Source organism: Bos indicus x Bos taurus, chromosome 1, assembly GCF_003369695.1.
Source record: "Bos indicus x Bos taurus breed Angus x Brahman F1 hybrid chromosome 1, Bos_hybrid_MaternalHap_v2.0, whole genome shotgun sequence".
Taxonomy (NCBI): domain Eukaryota; kingdom Metazoa; phylum Chordata; class Mammalia; order Artiodactyla; family Bovidae; genus Bos; species Bos indicus x Bos taurus.
The window spans coordinates 24,706,651-24,726,539 of record NC_040076.1 but is presented as its reverse complement, the minus strand read 5'-3'; the positions used below and the strand labels follow the sequence as shown (position 1 = coordinate 24,726,539).

General features: G+C 34.6%; 1 protein-coding gene across 17 annotated transcripts in view; it reads right to left on the bottom strand.

Annotated features, from left to right (window-relative positions):
* ROBO2 (roundabout guidance receptor 2) overlaps nt 1–19,889 on the bottom strand; it is a 1,466,835-nt gene that overhangs the window by 133,527 nt on the left and 1,313,419 nt on the right. For 13 of the 17 annotated variants that reach the window (XM_027549011.1, XM_027548934.1, XM_027549246.1 and 10 more), the window contains exons 6-7: nt 14,299–14,426; nt 9,398–9,409 (exon numbers count right to left, since the gene is read on the bottom strand). In XM_027549011.1, the coding sequence (XP_027404812.1) occupies nt 9,398–9,409; nt 14,299–14,426 (140 nt within the window). The remainder of the gene's footprint in view (nt 1–9,397; nt 9,410–14,298; nt 14,427–19,889) is intronic. The other 4 variants (XM_027549088.1, XM_027549671.1, XM_027550001.1 and 1 more) reach the window with 1 other exon arrangement.

Sequence of the window (19,889 nt, the reverse complement as noted above, 5' to 3'; positions counted from 1 at the left end):
ATACTAACTAGGAAAGCTAGAGTCCTCAATATTGCAAGTAGAAGAGGTTGTAAGTGTGGAGGTGAGGAGGGAAAACTATAGCTTAAAAAAGGCTCTTCGTGTAAATGGTGAGACAAGACATCCATTTTCACTCACTTAACCTGTCAACTTGCCAGAACTGTCATGTCAGCACTCCAGCTAAACCACGAGGGCTGATCACATCCCATTATCTCATTTTTTAGAAAAAGATTGCATGAAGATGCCAATCAGAAAAAAAAAAAAAAAAAAGGGCGGGGTGGGGGGACGTGCAGCTAAGGAACAAATGTACTGATGCTGAAGTGCTGCTTAGTTAACGGAATTTTAATATGCAACTGCAATGTTTCTTAATAACATTAATTACACGCTTAGTAAGGCACCATCCTAACTCATTAGTGCCTTCTTTTTTGTTGTATTTTATCTCCTACTAGCAGAATGGGGACTATATGATTGGCCTGTTACCATTAATGTTGCTTAATCTTTTTATAGCACTATTTAAAGCTGCTTGCATAAACATTTTCTAGGCAAGTATTACCTATGTGTGCATATGTGTGTATCAATTAACTGCACCAACACTTGGCATACCCCTACCATGTGTAAATGTTGTGCTAGACCTAGAGGCAGCAGAAAGATAAACACAACAATGTACTTACTGACAAAGAGCTAATAGTTTTGTAGGGGAGATGAAAATAATATCCTCAATAAATCTAGGAAGTAATGTTTGCCATAAGAGATATTTAAAAAGGCATTCAGACATATTTTAATTCAAAATTTAATTTAATTTAATTTGGTAGTTTATATATTTTTAATGAATCTAATTATGTAGTATTCCCTAGAGTGACATTTCATACATTTAAAAAAGTAGTGTAGTAATTCAAATGTCATGCATATAATATTTAGGTGTAATGTACATCATGATATATATTTTACGACATATATATATATAAATATATAAGGTGGTATCTTTCTGTCAGTGAAATATTGTAATTTATAGAAGTGAAAGCAATGGCAACCCACTCCAGTACTCTTGCCTGGAAAATCCCATGGACGGAGGGGCCTGGTAGGCTGCTATCTATGGGGTCACACACAGTCATACGACTGAAGTGACTTAGCAGCAGCATAGAAGTGAAAATTTTTCTTAGAAGGTGTGATTAACACATTAATGCTATTTCTTTCTGACAATAGCCAGTGAAGTTTTCTAATACTAATCTCATAATACTGTTTCTACTCCTCCCTGGTGGTATAGATGGTAAAGAGTCTGCCTGCAATGCAGGAGACCTGGGTTTGATCCCTGGGTTGGGAAGATTCCTTGAAAGGAATGGCAACCCACTCCAGTAGTCTTGCCTGGAGAATTTCATAAACAGAGGAGCCTGGTGGGCTACAGTCCATGAGGTCACAGTCAAACATGACTTTTACATTACTGTGATATTTGACATTTATAGTACTTTATTTTTAATTACTAAGTAAACATGCTGTTTATTTTTATTTGAAAAGACTCCAAAATTAATGAGTTTTTTATTAATTAGTTTAAAATTAAAGATTTTTAATATTTAGGTTAATATCATTCAGAAAACTAAGATCATGGCATCTGGTCCCATCACTTCATGGGAAATAGATGGGGACACAGTGAAAACAGTGTCAGACTTTATTTTTTTGGGCTCCAAAATCACTGCAGATAGTGACTGCAGCCATAAAATTAAAAGGCACTTACTCCTTGGAAGGAAAGTTATAACCAACCTAGATAGCATATTCAAAAGCAGAGACATTACTTTGCCAACAAATGTCTGTCTAGTCAAGGCTATGGTTTTTCCAGTGGTCATGTATGGATGTGAGAGTTGGACTGTGAAGATAGCTGAGTGCTGAAAAATTGATGCTTTTGAACTGTGCTGTTGGAGAAGACTCTTGAGAGTCCCTTGGACTGCAAGGAGATCCAACCAGTCCATTCTAAAGGAGATCAGTCCTTGGTGTTCTTTGGAAGGAATGATGCTAAAGCTGAAACTTCAATACTTTGGCTACCTAATGCGAAGAGTTGACTCATTGGAAAAGACTCTGATGCTGGGAGGGATTGGGGGCAGGAGGAGAAGGGGACAACAGAGGATGAGATGGCTGGATGGCATCACCGACTCGATGGATGTGAGTTTGAGTGAACTCTGGGAGCTGGTGATGGACAGGGAGGCCTGGCGTGCTGCAATTCATGGGGTTGCAGAGAGTCAGACAGGACTGAGCAACTGAACTGAACTGAACTGAATGAAATAAAGGCTTTTTGCTCCACCTTCCTCTATTAAATGCAACAAAAGAAATGAATAATATGGAAAAACTACCGTAACACCAAACCACAAATTATGAAGTCCTCTTGCCAATCATGGTTGAATCTGGAGGAAAATGAGCACAGAAAATGAACAATAACTAGACTCAATCCACAATCCTTTATCAATACCAATTTCACAAGAAGTATCTGTCAACACTGCAAGAGCCCATTCCATCATCCCTTGATAGGGAAAAGGAGATTGGGAGTTAAGAAGGAGACTTGGGAAATATGAGAGACGACTTCAAAGTTAACCAACTAAAATTCACAAGTCAGGAGAGAAGGCACTGTAGGAAAAAAAGGCCCAGTCGATTATGGATAGGGAAAGTTTAAGGTGGCCCCCATTACCTTCACTTCCTGAAGTTACTCCCATGATTGTTATGTGACAAAAGGGATTTTGTAGATGTAATTAAGGTCACTAATCAGTCGACCTTAAGATAGGTCTTAGGGACCTTAAGGTTAATTTAGGGGTGTAACCCAATCACAAAAGACCTTTCAATCAGGGGATTTTCTACAGCTGAAAGGATTCAAGGGGTCACTGCTGACTTTGAAGGCTGTGGTAACCACGTGCAAAGGTCAGCAAGCAAACTGCGAGCAGCTTCTGGCTGGCAGCACACAAGAAGATGGTGATATCGATGCTACAGCTACAAAGAACTTAATACTGCCAATAACCTCCATGAATTCTGAAGTGGATTCTTCTGGAGAGTCTTCAGAGAAGTGCTCAGCCTGATCAACATCTTGACCTGGCCTATGAGGTGCTAAGAAGAGGACTGAGTTGAGTCTGATTGAGCTACAAAACTGTGGCCTAAAAAATGGGTGCTGTTTAAAGACAGAAATATAGATTAATGGAACAAAATAGAAAGCCCAGAGATAAATCTATGCACCTATGGACACCTTCTCTTTGACAAAGGAGGCAAGAATATACAATGGAGAAAAGACAATCTCTTTAACAAGTTGTGCTGGGAAAACTGGTCAACAACTTGTAAAAGAATGAAACTAGAACACTTTATAACACCATACACAAAAATAAAATCAAAATGGATTAAAGGTCTAAACATAAGACCAGAAACTATAAAACTGCTAGAGGAAAACACAAATATGATGCATGAAGCAGGGCCCTCAAAGCTGGTGCACTGGGGCAACCTAGAGGGATGGGATGAGAGGGAAGTGGAAGGGGGTTCAGGACGAGGGGACACATGTACACCCATGGCCGATTCATGTCAATGTATGGCAAAAACCACCACAATATTGTAAGGTAACTAGCCTCAAATTAAAATCAATAAATTTTTTAAAAAGGGTGCTGTTTAAGTCCCTCAACTGTGGGCACTTGTTACATAGCTGTGGAAAAACTAGTATGCCTAAAAAGCAATTCATTACAAAGCAGGAAGTATGAAGGAAGATGAAGAGGGTTTTATATAGAATATAGGGAGCTGGTAACCTAAAGTGGCAGAGAAGGCAATGGCACCCCACTCCAGTGTTCTTGCCTGGAGAATCCCAGGGACAGGGGAGCCTGGTGGGCTGCCATCTATGGGGCCGCACAGAGTTGGACACGACTGAAGCGACTTAGCAGCAGCAACCTAAAGTGGTCTGTTCTGTATTACTAAAATCATTAGCATACCAAGAGGAAAGTAACATGTTTTTGAGAAAATATTCAAGATAAGAGTCTAAGTAGAGGTTACTGAATGACCCTGATACTTTTCACTTTCTCTTCTCCAAACATGCAAACTCTAGTTTTTAGCCATTAACTAGATGGTTAATCAAATAGGGACTAAAAGAGATTTATGCAAAACTAAATAAAACAATAAATTTATATTAACTAATTACTTCTCTAATGAATGACAGAAAATAACATAATCATTAGTCAAAGGGAGATAAATATCTATATCTTCCAAATATAACATAAGGGAACAGAGAAATACTTTAGAATAAATAGCTGTTTATAGTCTAAATAGAATTATATACAACAGGGTCACTCTTAAAAAAAAAGACACAAACAAAAATCTCAAGAGGTTAAGGGGCTAAAAGACAAGTGGAGAAGAATGCTTTGTTCAAGCTTATCAAGGAAATTAACAAAATTTAAAGACATATAATTGAGAAATAGGAAAATGATAACTGCAACTGAAAAAGGAAGGTGATAAATAGGCATTAAGAAATCAAACAATATGAAAAATGATAATGTCAAAATTATTATAGATAGGTTAACAAATATGGAATTGAGACAAAGGAAAGCCAATATAACTGATGTATTTGAGGAAAAGAACTGAGAAAGGAAAAATACCCAGAGATAAAACAGAAGAAATCATATTTAAATAAAGTAAATTAAAACATGAATCTGTAGATTTAAGGGGTTGTGCTGTTCCAGGAACATTAGACACAGGTGATCAGGCTCAAGGTATAACCCAGCAAAGTTACTGAAAGAAGGGAATATATTGATATTCATATTAGTATTCATAAAAGGGTATCCCACTGAGGATAAAAATATTTTGTGAGCCTTGAATTTCACTACAGAATTATTCAATATGAAGACAATTGAAAGTCTGAGAAAAAAAAATGACTCAATAAATTTATACCTACCCTTCAAATTAGAGGCATTGAACAGACATTGTCAAACACAAAAGATGCTTCCAAAAGAATCAAGTGACCAACCAAGCATGAGAAGTAACCAGGACTTGATTTTTCACTTTAAAAATTAGCATTGGCTAAAGATATTTTAAATGTTTCACATCATGGGAACACTGTTAGAATATACACAATTGAATGCATTTTTAACCTACTATTTAATCAAAACATATGGAGCCATGAAAAATGTGATACTTAATACAAATTAAATGGGAGTCTGCATAAAGTAGCTAATTAGTGCCAGGTGCAGGACACATTAAGGGCTCCTAGGAGAGAGATGATCACTTCAGGTCTTGGGGTAACAGCTTGTCCAAAGAAGAAAGGCTGCAGAGAATACAAGTATAGAAAGAAAGAAAGTGAAGTCGTGTCCGACTGTTTGTGACCCCATGGACTGTAGCCTACCAGGCTCCTCCCTCCATGGGATTCTCCAGGCAAGAGTACTGGAGTGGGTTGACATTTCTTTCTCCAGGGGATTTTCCCGACCCAGGGATCAAACCCAGGTCTCCCGCATTCCAGGCAGACGCTTTAACCTCTGAGCCACCAGAGGTTTCCTCCTAAGAGATGCTTGGGAGGTCTTTTGCAGAAAAGCTGACCTTGACATGAGAGGATTCATATATAGTATCTATCTAGTTACTGATTTAAAAAAAAAAAACACAAAACTGTAATATTTCCATTATTAAGTTAAATTATATCCTGCACATAGTTTTCCAAATTTCAAGGTGGGGTGGAGGGTGGAGGTGTTGAAAAACCAGTTGTATTATTTTTAAAGTAGTATCTGCTTTATAGCATAATATTTTCTGAATGAATTTTTCCAGGCACTCACTTTTTATTGGACTTTTTAGTGGCCTCAATAAAATGCTTCAGAGCATGTTATAGGAAAGAAAAAACTCCACTTCAACTTGAAACAGAACTTTCTAAAATGAGGTTATGTTAATTTTTGTGTTTAAACAAAGATTGAAAAAATATGTCCCGAAAGATTTCTGTTTAAACAGTGGCTGCATCTTCAAAATAATAATAATAAAAGATGGGAATTTTGCCCGAAACGTTTACATGCCTATCCCAGGGACGGTGGAGCCTGGTGGGCTGTCGTCTATGGGGTCGCACACGACTGAAGCGACTCAGCAGCAGCAGCAGCATACTTACACACTCCTGTGTGGCCAATTATATTCTATAGAAAGAAACATACTTTTGAGTTACTAAATTAGGAAATAATTGTAAGTTTCTATAATGTTGTGTATTGTCAATTTGTTTTTGATGTGAAATGAGTTTCACCTGATATACCCAGCTTTTCGTTTCCATACTGGAGGCAATCAGTATGTGGCAGATGGTATATAAGACACAAAATTAAGCAGACCTCACCATCACATGCAAGGCAGCTGGTAGATTTGACAGTTCTTTTCCAAATTACTCATCATGTTTTGAGTTGCTGCTAGGAAAAAAATGTGTTGCCCATCTCCAAAATAGATGTTCTTTTTTATTTTTAAGCTTGGGAAAGACTTCCAATAGAAAATAAGACAGATGGGCATAGGAAGCAAGATATTTATCCCTATTTAGAACCTTGTCTTCTGTTAGTTCCCTCATCATAAGAGTTTTCCAAACAAACAAATGAATATTTCAACATTCAGACTTAACTATGCCCTAGGATGTACTTTTGCTTCTCGTATAAAAAATGCCGTTGGGACAGAGAAAAGTCAACATCACAGAATGGGCTGGTGGATTTTTAATGACTAAAGTGGCATTTGTCGAGATTCTGTGGTAAAGATAACTAAGGAAGTTAGATTCCAGGACTCTTGGAGGTGTTGATGACAATGCACATGAGAAGTGAAATCTGAGAACACTTTCTTCGGTTCGCACTTATGTGATTGTTTGCTTTCAGTAAGATTTTTCACATTGAAGATCCTCAAACTCAAGAGTGTTTCTCATCCTCTCAAAAGTACAGCAAAGAAGGTGTTTATTCCCACTGTAAATTGCATAGAGTTTCCAATTCTTTGACTCATATGCAGCTTATAAGAGTTATCCAGTTTGGAAGTTTACAATGATTTCTAAAAGGGTTTTCCCCACAGACTACCAAGCTTCATCTGGTATGGAATGTAATGATTGATTTCTGAATCTATAAGTATTCCAGAATCTGCATGTATTTCTAATTTTCTTTTAAAAGCTTTAGATAGGAACTACCCACTGAATTTTCTCTAAATCTTATACATTTGGTACATATTTCTTCACATAGTTTATACTAGCATCGAAGATGGATTTTCCTCTGCTTTCTGTGGTTTCTACTTTGTAGAACACTGTTTATGCTACTGCTAAGACTTTCAAAGTTAAAAGACATTTAGTCTATTAACAAATATTAATAATGTAGTTTTCTAGCATCTGAATGTTTAATTCAAGATTTTACTTAATTTGTATCTTCTAACCTTACAATAAAAGTTGCCATATCTATAATTCTTGAATTAAAATTGATGTAAAAAATTGATGCAAAGAAAAAGCAAATAATTTCCTCATTATCAGTCTTCTTTGGTGATCCAATAAAAGCATATCAAACATTCAGTTTCCCAAATTAATAGTAGTTGTCAAGTTTAAAGTATAGTTCTTCATATCTCTGAACACTGTCATGTCATTCAAGAAAGATTTATGAAATGACAGACTTTCCCAGAATAAAGTACAATGTGTCAAGAAGCTATTCTTTAGTTCCTGTCCAATGGGAATTTAAGAAATCATTTTGAAAAAGAATAAAAACAGAAATAAATTTTGAATTGCTTTGTAGGTTACAAATCCATCTAATACCCTGCATACATCATATTTTCTAATCAATGTATTTTTATTCAAGAGTTTTTATATACTGAAAATTATTAACATATTGTTCTATGTTTTGGGAACTTGCAAAATAATATAGATCAAGTGGTCATGGTTTATTGGCATAAAATTTTTATATACAAAGATCTATAATTTAATGTGATTTTTCCTGTTAATTTGCAAGGTTATTATTTTATTCTTTCCCACTTCTTAATTTTTGATGTCATACCATAAATATGTAAACTTATCAATATGAATTCTTTTTTTTCTATCTATATGAATTCTTACAAATGCAAAAACTATAATATATTCCTTAACCTTCTAAAAGTATCAGTTGTAAAAAGTATGATCAATTAAATGGTGTTTTAAGGAAAAAATGTCTATGGTTTATGTTGAAATTAATGATAAGCCATAAGTATATTCCAGAAACACTGAAATGTGAAATAATATGTCTCAGAAAATAGAAATGTGTTAACCAATGTTGACATACAAAACTTTTCACATATATGGTCAATCTTGAATTCAATTTATTCCTACATTAGTTCTGATAAGTAAGGACTTTTCTCTCAATTTTATACAGGAAGTGACTGGGGATTAGGAATGTTGAATAACTGACAAATGAAGTTCTGCTTGGAAATAGCAGAACAGAAATTCAGATTAGGAAGCCAAAGTTCTCTTTACTGTATTTGCTATCTATATAAGAAGATATTACATAACAATAATGTCTGTGAATGTTTCAACCAATGGGGGAAAAAGGTTATGAATCTGGATGACTGTATACCAAATGTTAATAATGTCAAGCCAGTATATTAACAAAGCTTTTAAAGTTGGGTGACCAAGATATATAGCTCTGTCAAATATTAAAGTACCTCTTCGTATATTAAAGAAGCAATCCATTTAAGCATATATCTATCTATTTACTTTTAACACAATTACCAAGATTTTTTTTATTCAAACACATTTCTTGATAGGTTAAGCTAAACTTTAAAAGAAATGCAGAAAGTTTATTAAAAAATATTTTATCTCTGTTTAAAAATAATTACCACTTAAATTAATGCAAGCACAAGCTGTTAATTTCAGTTTTGCAAAGCCAAATGAAGAATGATATAGTCAATTAATTTTTCATGCCAAAGAACACAGATCATCACTCCATTTTCTTCTAGGTGTAAGCATCGACTTACAATAACTTGAAGCATTCTACTAAAGTTTGTTTAAGTGGCATGCAGATAAAAGTGTGCAGCAGTAAAAAATAACCCTTACAAAGCGGAGACTCCAAGCAGCTTAAAATATATGTGCATAAAATAATAAAACTTCTTAATCTAGTTCATAATCTTTCATCTTAACAAATATCAAACATAATGATTTGACTCACGCAAGAAAACTGAAGTGTAATTTTCTCAAGAAAAGTTAGCAGTATATAATATTCACCATTCACATATTCTTTTACATGAAAATTTTACCTATTAATTGCAGAGTAATAAAAAGTAACTATATGACTTAGTACAGTGATGAAAAAGTCAGAAGCAACTTTTACAGCAGACAGTCCTTCAAGTAATATTTTAACAAGGGTGAACACATGTATTTCAATCTGTCATATCCTAATATGTATGAGCTATGAAGCATTATACAAAGCCATGCGAAATGGATAGAAGGATGGCTACTTACCCACAGGGCGAGCTGTAGACATTACAATGGTGTGGTGAAAACATAAAAAAGAAATTAAAAAAAAAGAAAGAAAAGAAAATTATCAGAATGCATGATGTGTAATGTTACATTTAAGTATGGACAGTAGGGTGATTTCTAGTGTCATTATTCAAGTATGAACATGATGTCCTAGCTTGATAAAAACTGAACATTATAAATACAAGTCTAAGAAAACAATTACTTTGCATGCTGAGATTAACTCTAAGCAATTTGACAGATACTATACATGAGGTCTTATCATCATCATCACTTACTACAGTTATTATTTCAAAGATCTTTTTAACAGCCTTGTGTTATCCCAAAGTTAAGAACCTGATGAATATAACTATTCAAGTCACAGACTAGCAAATGTCATGTCAATAAAAGAAGGCCTCACTGTCTGATTTAAATAGCAATTGGATTTTAAGCATGGTTAGTCAGAACCATTACAGGGACTACAGAAAAAGCCCCTGACGCTGCTTTTCAGCCAGTAATAAGTTAAGATCACATCACTTTTCATCCGTGGACAGGGTGGATGAAAATATAACAAATAGGTTGGAACATCCTTAGAGATTTCAACTGAGGAGCTCTCTAACCACTGTTAAGCTCTTTTCTATTTTTGGCAGAGGGCAGGAAACAATGACTGACAAATTGATTCCTGTTCACACAGAGAATGGCTTTCAAACTGCTGCTTCAACAAATTATTATTTTTTATTATTCCATAACTTGCAATCACTAAAATCAGTTGAAATAGGCTACCCCTTTTATAAATGCACAGAAATTGAAAGAGACACACATGAGCTTAATAATACTTTCTGTAAAAAGAATATTGCCAAGTCAATTTAGATAGTAAACCACTTTGTATAAAAGCAATAGGCAAATACAAAACATATGGCCCCATTATTCAAAGGAAGAAGCAATCAATTTAGTAGCATTTGAACTTTTATGAAAACTTACATTTCAAAATATAAATTTATTCAACAAACAAGTGCTTCACTCATATCCCAGTGGATAAAGCTCTAGTGCAAACACAATGTAACCCTCAAACTTGTGAGTAGTTTTGTCTTGATTTCTTCTTGGGCATGGTGAGACAGATACAGCCATTGAAACCATATCTACAGACATTCATTCACTCACTCGACAAATACATCACAATTCTAGCTCTGTGGAATCTTTGAAACTGTTCTGGAACTTCTTCTCTATAAGATTCATGGTCTTAGGATATTATTCACAATTAAAGGGGGGAAGACCATTCAAAGAAGAATAAAGCAATTATAGCAACTGAATGAAAATTCAGCTTGGTGAAAGTTCAGCTTGGTGAAACTCTTAGCGTGTCCTAGAGGCTATAGAGGATTTACTACAGCAAGAGGAAGAAAGTAAGCTGAACTATACACAATAATTTCTTTCTTTTTTCAGAGGGGCACACAACAATAACAACTAAAAACACAACAGACTAACAATAAATTTGTGCCAGAAGACTGTTCTATACATCAGTGACTCTTTTGCTGTCTTGTATACACGATTCATGTTGATATATGGCAAAACCAATACAATATTGTAAGTTAAAAAAGAAAAAAAATAAATAAATTTGTGCCTTATTCTAACGAATAAGAGTTCTCAGTTTTGCAAATGTGTAGTAGAAAAAGAACTTAGTTTCTAATTTTTGAATTTTATTTTTCAGGTGCCACTTTTGAATCTGAAACATAATGTTTCCTTTAGAAACAAAAAGCCATTTTGAGTCTAAAGAGACAAAAGAAAAAAGAAATGGTAAGAAATCATGTTTAAAGAAAGAAAATACATTTCTGTTTCATTTAGTCTCAGGTAATTCCAAGAAAATTAGAACTTTAGTGCTCTAGAAATAGTTTTTGAAATGGTTCAAGTTTTCCTAATAAGCCTTGTTTAGGCGAAGCCAACTTTAAGCAATTAAAAAAATGGGAAAAACGTGTTTACAAATATGCAGTTTGTGTTCACTTATTTTGGAGCCACGTTCAAATGTTCTATCAGACCGTGAATTACTTGATAAGAATATAAATATCAGGAGGCTTACTGTTGTCTAGAAATATCTTTCTAATTTTATGTTTGTCTGGTCAGCAAAGAGAACTACTTGCTATTATGTTTAATTTTATAGTCTATTTTCACCATATTTCTGAAGTGGAAAACAACTGAGTAAGTCTGTTTAAAATTTTGATTATAAAACTTTCTTTCTTTTTCTTTTCCAAAATTGGATAAAGTAAATATCATGATAAAATTTCAGCAGAAACATCACAATAAAACTTATTGTCTTTGTCACAAAGCAACATTTCATCCTGAGGGGGGAAAAAAAAACAGCAGTGGATGTTTTCAAAATCAGCAAATTATACTAAACTGTGTCCTTGCGTTAAATGGATGAAAATGGATGTGGCCCTCTTTGGTCAGTTGACCCTGTTCTGATAAAACAATCCAGAGAAGGGTTGAACATTTCATTTACGTGCATGGAAAAATTAGTGTAAAATACTAAGCTGCAGATAATGGTTTTTTTTTCCCTGTTAACCTCTTAGCATGAGAAATCCCAACCGCTTTTCCTAATGTTTTTAAACAATTTTTACTCCACAGTCTATTATATTATGGGGATTTTTATTCTTTAACCCTGTTTTTGACACATTAGTCAGATGAAAATAAATACCAAATAGATTAAACTCTCTAATGCATCTTTAGGACACACATCAGGGGAGAGATCATTAAGGTTTGCTGCTTTTAAAAAAAGTCCTATTGAGAACAAACAACTCTTCCTATCTGTTTTGTAGATTAGCTTCAAACATCCACTGAGGAGGAGCAGGCTTTGCTAAATGAAATAGTAAACCTGAAACTTTCAACAAATTATGAAAATAATTAGCTGGGGAAGTATCTTAAAACGAACAGACCACTTCAAATCTCATTCATCCAAGCATTCAAGTATAAAAGGAACCCTCTTGCTTCTATAAACAAACAACTCCTCACATTTCTCACCATTTGTTTGGTCACCAAATATTTTTTGACTAGAACATTTCTTGGTGAGTTGTTTATTTTTTCCACTTACTTCAGAAAAAGTAAACAAACAAACTTCAGGGGAAATATGGTCAGGTGAATTGCTTTTGCAAAGGGCTGACTAGATAAAAGCAAATAAATATATATACATATACATATTATCTACCAGAAAATGTAGATTAACCATAGTGAATAGGCTTACAAAGGCTTTCAGATTTTGCTCATATATTATCAGTATATATATATATATATATATATATATATATATGTATATGTATATACATATTTGGTGTATGTTCATAGCTTTTTAAAGAAATGAAAATATTTTTAAACAACTGGCTTGCCAATTTTGTTTAAATTTATTCTGCATCTAAGTCCAACCTAGAATGTCTGGAAGGAGGAAAATGAATTAAGTGGAAGAGGAACAGAGTGATTAAGAAGTTTGGAAATCACCAATATTTTTCTAGGTATCCAGAATCATCTAAACATTCAGAATGTCTCCTAATAATTACCTGGAGGAAGATAAGTTTTTTTTTAATGATATGATGCCCAAATAACGTGTGTTAGTTGCTCAGTCATGCCTGACTCTCTGCGACCCCTGGCTCCTCTGTCCATGGAATTTTCCAGGCAACAATACTGGAGTGGGTTACCATTTCCTCCTCCAGGGGATCTTCCCGACCCAAGTATAGAACCTGGGTCTCCTGCATTGCTGGCAGATTCTTTACCATCTGAGCCGCAAGGGAAGCCCAAATTATACATCATGCAAAAATCATTTTTCTTACCAGATAGAAGACCAGTCTGAGAGTCCCTCACATACTTCTTGCCAATCCAAATTCTTCCAAGCCTTTCACCTAATCTTGTGTAAACTGCAAGTAAAACTGCACAAGGCTGAGGTCTGACTAGACAAAGTGAAATACAACTGAGACATGGATATAAACTTGCAGTCAAACTTCTTTATTGAGAGTGATGGGAGGAGGAGGCATCAGCTGAGGGATGAAAGGCTGAAAGACTGAGCAATGGATGTACTTGCCGGTCTCTGTTAAGTCCTGTGAGTGTACACAATGCCATGGGTAATATCTATTTGGCAAAGGTAAGTGTAGCTGTGCACATGTACTATTTGGTACCTTGGGCTATATAATTTACTCCTGTGGATCAACATGTACCGCCAGGAAGACGCTTAATTCATTCTAGCTCACTGTAGGGTTAAGTAATGCTTTCTTTCCCTTATAAGCAATGGCAGGGAGTCTATAAATGGAAATTATTCCATGACTGAGAAAGTGCATGACACCCAGAAAGTGAAAGCTAATACAGGAGCAGCACTGACTATTTCAATTATTTAAGGCCAATGGACTTCACAAATCACTCTCTAAATCAGATTTCCTCAACGTGGGAGTTCCTTTGTATCCATTTTCCACCTTTGGAAGCAGTGTTAAGTTTTCTTTTTTTTTTTTTTTTTCAGATTGCTTTTTGAATGCTGAAATGAAAAAGAATTTCAAGAAAATTGTCTCCTAGTATAAAGTGACAATCTAGTAAACAGAAAACTGAGTATCTTTGAAACTAGTGACATTTAAAAGCTGTAATTAGATCAAAACAATGGAAACACAAAAGATTAGTGTACATCTTTTTTATTTTTCAGATTTAATTTTAAACTGTTAGCTGTTATTTATTAAATAAAAATTAATCACTTCAAATGCACATCCTTTCAAATCCAAATTTGAAAGTAATTTTATTTCAATTAAAAATGGAGAGGACACAAAATCCAGGCATTTTATGTACTAATAAAACAGTGCAAGCTATTATTTTGATTATGAGTTCACTTACCAATTTAACCAAATATTAGTCTGTTAGTTCAGTTATATTTCACATCTTAAGTCTCTTACCTCGGACTGTGAGGGTAGCAGAAGCTTCTACTTTTCCAACCCGATTCTCCGCAATACACATATAGGTGCCTTCATCTGTACTCATTGCCTTTTTAATTCTCAGTGTGTAATCATCTTTGATGTCATACCTGTGTAGAATATGGATTGGCTTTATTCAATAACATTGGTTGCATTTAGACAACACTTAGTATTCACCTTCATTTTTCTCTTTTATACTGTATTTTACCTAAAATAAAACACACACACACACACAACATTCAGTCATCAAGTATAACTACTTTGATTAAAGGTATTGCTAATAGGATCAATAATTTCATATCTGATCTCTAGCTGTTTGATTATCAATTACGTATAATTTAGGTGTCTATACAACTCTGCATCAAAACCATCAACAGCATTATTAATACTTTGGCTTTTTCTGATAGATCTTAGTATAATATTAGTGTGTGTTTCAGTTTCTTGGTGAGTTATATTTTGTAAGTTACACTACCTTCAAATATATGATTTATTTTTAGGCACTGTGAATATAATAGAGCTGAAATATATTAAAGAAGAAAATTCTCTTATTTGTTGGCAAACTGACAAAGGGACTTTGGCTAAAACAATTAAGAATAATTTTTTAAATTAGCGGCATTAACATTTAAAACATCAACATGACTTCGAGTGATTTCTGGAAATGCACACCCTCAGCTCTTTAACAAACATTTATTGTCACACTTGGAGAAGGCAATGGCAACCCACTCCAGTGTTCTTGCCTGGAGAATCCCAGGGATGGGGGAGCCTGGTGGGCTGCCGTCTATGGGGTCGCACAGAGTCGGACACGACTGAAGCGACTTAGCAGCAGCAGCAGCAGCAGCATTGTCACACTTCTATTCTTTAACAAGTACACTGACATACTAGTTCAGAAAAAATTCTAAAAAATTTTAAGAATTTTTAAGAGGTTGCATATGAATATACTCTTATTAGATTCAAAGAAATTATTCAAATAAAGAAGGTGTCTTTACATTCTTTTCATATCCGATTTTTATTCTTGATTTTCACTGATGGTCTTTGTTATTTCACACACACAATTTTGCAATAGCTTCTAGGTGATCACACTGACTGTCTTTCCCATACACACCACACTGTTAAAGCTATACTTCTAAAATATTACTTTAATTGGTTCTAGATGATCACAACTAACTGACTTTCTATTGCTTTAAGGACCAAGAAACATTTTAGGCTTTCAATGAAGAGTATTATAATTAGATTTTCTCTACTTCCAGCTTCAGCTAAAAGAATAAAACAGTTTATCATGATTTTCAAGTTGAGGCATGGGCCTAATAAAAGTTCTGTCTATTGTCTGCATGTTTTGGGTTAAACTTTCACTGATTTACAATGTCATAAGTCATGAGGGTGGAGAAGGCAATGGCACCCCACTCCAGTACTCTTGCCTGGAAAATCCCATGGGCAGAGGAGCCTGGTAGGCTGCAGTCCATGGGGTAGCTAAGGGTCAGACACGACTGAGCAACTTCACTTTCACTTTTCACTTTCATGCATTGGAGAAGGAAATGGCAACCCACTCCAGTGTTCTTGCCTGGAGAATCCCAGGGACGGGGGAGCCTGGTGGGCTGTCATCTCTGGGGTCGCACAGAGTCGGACATGACTGAAGAGACTTAGCAGCAAGTCATGAGGGAAGCCTTATTATCCATCACTCTTGTTTGAAGCTATCCATTACCTCACTAGAAAACTATGATTATTTCCTCCTCAAAACAAAACAAACAAAAACCTACCACCAACCCCCAGAGAGCAAACAAACAAACAAAAAAAAGATTGCTACACCAATCATTTTGCACTTGCTCACATTTTGTATTGTCTATTTTGATAAACCCAATTTTGATAAAGGTGAGATCCTGTCTGCTTCACTCACTGCTATAGCCACAGTCCCAACATAGAACTTTTAGCATCCAAGAGCATAACCAAGTGTTTAAGAGCAGACTCTGGTTTTCGAGACTTTCTGATGATGATGTATCCAACTTCTTGCTCACTTTCTTCTAACCATGTGGCCTTCTTCCCTTTGCTGAACATAACTACCTAATTATCACTGTCTCTCTGTACTTCTCTTATAATTTCAGGGAATGCCCTTCCCCTGCAGTGTTCATTGCTGATCATTCTTGACTTTCAAGATAGCCCAGATATCCACTCAAAGATGTCTTCCTGTCCAAACAATGTAAAGTAGTTCTCTGCTCATCAGTTACTTTCTCAAATTATTTTTAGTTGTTTTTATTCTTTGTTTTCATATTTTCGTTACATTGAATACTTTTTATCTTCACAGAATATACCTCTATCAAGCATTTGCTTGCTTGTTTATTGTCTTCCTAGTTTTCAAGAGCACGTATGCTCCATGAGAACAATAACTGGTTCTCTCTTGTTCCAAACCATATACCCCGAAGCCCAGCAAATAGCACCTGACATCTTGGATATGCTCAATGAATGCTTATTGGGTGTATCATGAACCATCCAACAAATGCTTACAATTCTTCAGTAGTTCTTTCATGGTTATTAGTAAACTAAAAGGTAAATTAACACGAAAGACAGAACTGTATTATATCAAGGAACAAAGTAATGCTATTAATTTTATATATCAGCAATTAGTTCTGAAGTGTAGGTTAACTCAAACAAAATATTATAAATGTTAACCCTCAGAAAACTTAATACATAAATGCTACCATGGAGATAGAGTTAAAATAAAGGAGTCAGCAAATCCTGACCAGGAATCTAGACATTTGAGTTACATATTATCATTATAAATTTCTGTATGTAAATTAGTAACATGAAAAACAAAACTCTCTGCACCAAAATAAATAATTCTAGGAGACTATTTTAAACAAATGTGAGGACTACAGGAGAACCAAGTCAAGTTTTGTGCTTTGTTCAATTCTTTTGAGTATATTAAAATTATTTCAGCAACTAGAGTGGTTTTAATTACATTATTAAAATAATGACAATAAAATATATTTGCATGGTGTTCTTAAATATACTTTTTAATATATTCTTATAATTTTGGTAGGTAAGGAATAAAGGTACTATATCCTATTTAGAAAATTAGACAATTTAGGCATATAAACTTCAACGAGAAATTACATAGCTTATTTTTACACTTTTATAAAATATGGTATAATGGAACCTGGAATATAATGTTCAGTTTTACTCCCTACATATCAAGAAAGGAATTACAGACATAAAAATTGAAAAGGTGACAATTTTTCATGTGTAAACTCTTCATGTGTAAAAATAATAACTTCAAAAAATACTATTTAAGTCTAGAAAACCATGAAGAATATGAATCTGTGAACATGGAAATACTTACAAAAATCCCCAAATATTAATATTAAAGATTCTTAAAGCTTAAATAAAATACTTTTAGGATAAGAGGGGGAAAGGATGTTTAATTATGAAAAATAAGAGAATACATGGATCCTGGTTATTCCTAGAAACCAGCAGATTATAAATTCTGAGACACAGGGAAAATTTGAAAAGTTATTGTGTCTAGTATAATGTCCTCATTTTAAGATTATAAAAATAACACTTTACTATTCAGAGTCTAGGAATTCATTGGTAGCAAAAGTTTAGACCGTATTAAATACTAGCTCTCCTGGCACATTCTTCATCAACTATATTACAGTGGTTACAACTTTCAACAAAGAGAAAGTATAAAGATTCATTTTTTAAAAAGTCATGATAAATGATTCTATAGAGGGAAATTAAAAGGATATACTACCCAAATGGCAGCTGCTCCCACAAAATTGAGTTGTTACTAGAATTTCAAGCCTCATGGTATGAATACAGAAATTTATACTAGATACTGTAAAATCCTAATTGCAATGTCCTCATTTGTGGACTGAAATCTGTATGAAAGCAAGTTGTGTGTGTATGTGTGTTTCGGTCTGCTACTGTTTTAAAATTATTGAAATAACTGGTATTTAAAATTTTGACACTTTTACATAGAAATTTGGATTTTAAGGTCTGTCTTCCTCCAAAGTACACACTTTTTCATCTTCATAAAAGTGCCTATGGGGATCTAATTCAACTGTACAACTGGAGACAGTGCTGCTCCTTCCAACATGACTGAAACAATGTGCCAGTCTGCAGCCTGAGCCCTGACAATACCCACCATCCAGGAGACTGAAGCATGCCACGATACCTTGGTCAATTTCCACAGTAAGATGCGTCTCGGGTCAGAGAAATCACAGTAAGATGCGTCTCAGGTCAGAGAAATGACCAACGTATAGTTGTGATCAAATCAGCTCTTACCTCCAAAAATTTAAGATATATGAGGGTTGGTTTTAAAGAAATTATGTGTAAGTAGCTTCAAAACCCAGAAAGAGGTAAACATTTAGCTCATTGCTACTTTTACATTTAGGCAATCTGAGGCAAAATATGATAAAGTTCCTTTCCTAAGGCCACACACGTCGAGACAATTATAGTCAGGGGGAAAATTGTCATGACTATCTACTACCAATCTCTGCTTTCTCTAACAGGTCACGATGTCTCCGAGACATAATTTGCCTGCTAAAAGTACATGTTTCACAAGCAATTAGATGTCAAATATTTCCACAGGTCCAATAACTGTGACCTTATTTCTTTTATTTCTTTCTGGTAATACTAATCTCATTGATGCTTTACACTATTTGATTGGATAACTGGGAAATATTAATTTTCCCTAGAGAGCAAATATTACTAATATAAATGATTATAAATAACAGATCCTTGTATTTAATGAGATCTTAACAGTTTACAGCGGAGATTCATATAAGATTTCACAACAATAAATGACTTAAAGAAAATGCCTATTTCCACACACCATTTTATAAAAGAAGATACTGAGATTGTGGTCTTGAGTTATAAATAGATTGAAATCGATGTCCTGTGCGTCAGTGTCCATTCATTTTTCTAACACAAAGCAACACTCTTTCTCATTTGATATGTGTGTTTACTGCTCTGTGTGCATGTGGTAGAGTCGGACACGACTGAGCGACTTAACTTTCACTTTTCACTTTCATGCATTGGAGAAGGCAATGGCAACCCACTCCAGTGTTCTTGCCAGAATCCCAGGGACGGGGGAGCCTGGTGGGCTGCCGTCTATGGGGTCTCACAGAGTCGGACACGACTGAAGTGACTTAGCAGCAGCAGCAGCAGTAGCAGTGCATATGCTTTGGGCAGGTGTGTATTTCTACATCAAACTCTGTATCTCAAAAACTTCAGAAAGTAACTTTTTTTTTATGTACTGTTTTTTATTTTTATTTTTTTCCCTTTTTTTTAATTTTAATTTTATTTTTTAACTTTACAATATTGTATTGGTTTTGCCATGTATCAAAATGAATCCACCACAGGTATACATGTGGTGGATTCATTTTGATACATGGCAAAACCAATACAGAAAGTAACTTTTACCAATATTTTTTTCTCAGTATTACTCTAAAACCAACTGTAATCATAGAAGGTTCACAAGTGTGTTTCCCAAAATATATACAGTTTAAAATTATTGTTTTATTAAACAATCGAATGTAGCTACAATTTTCTGATTAGCTCTTATTGCTGTTGTTGTGTCG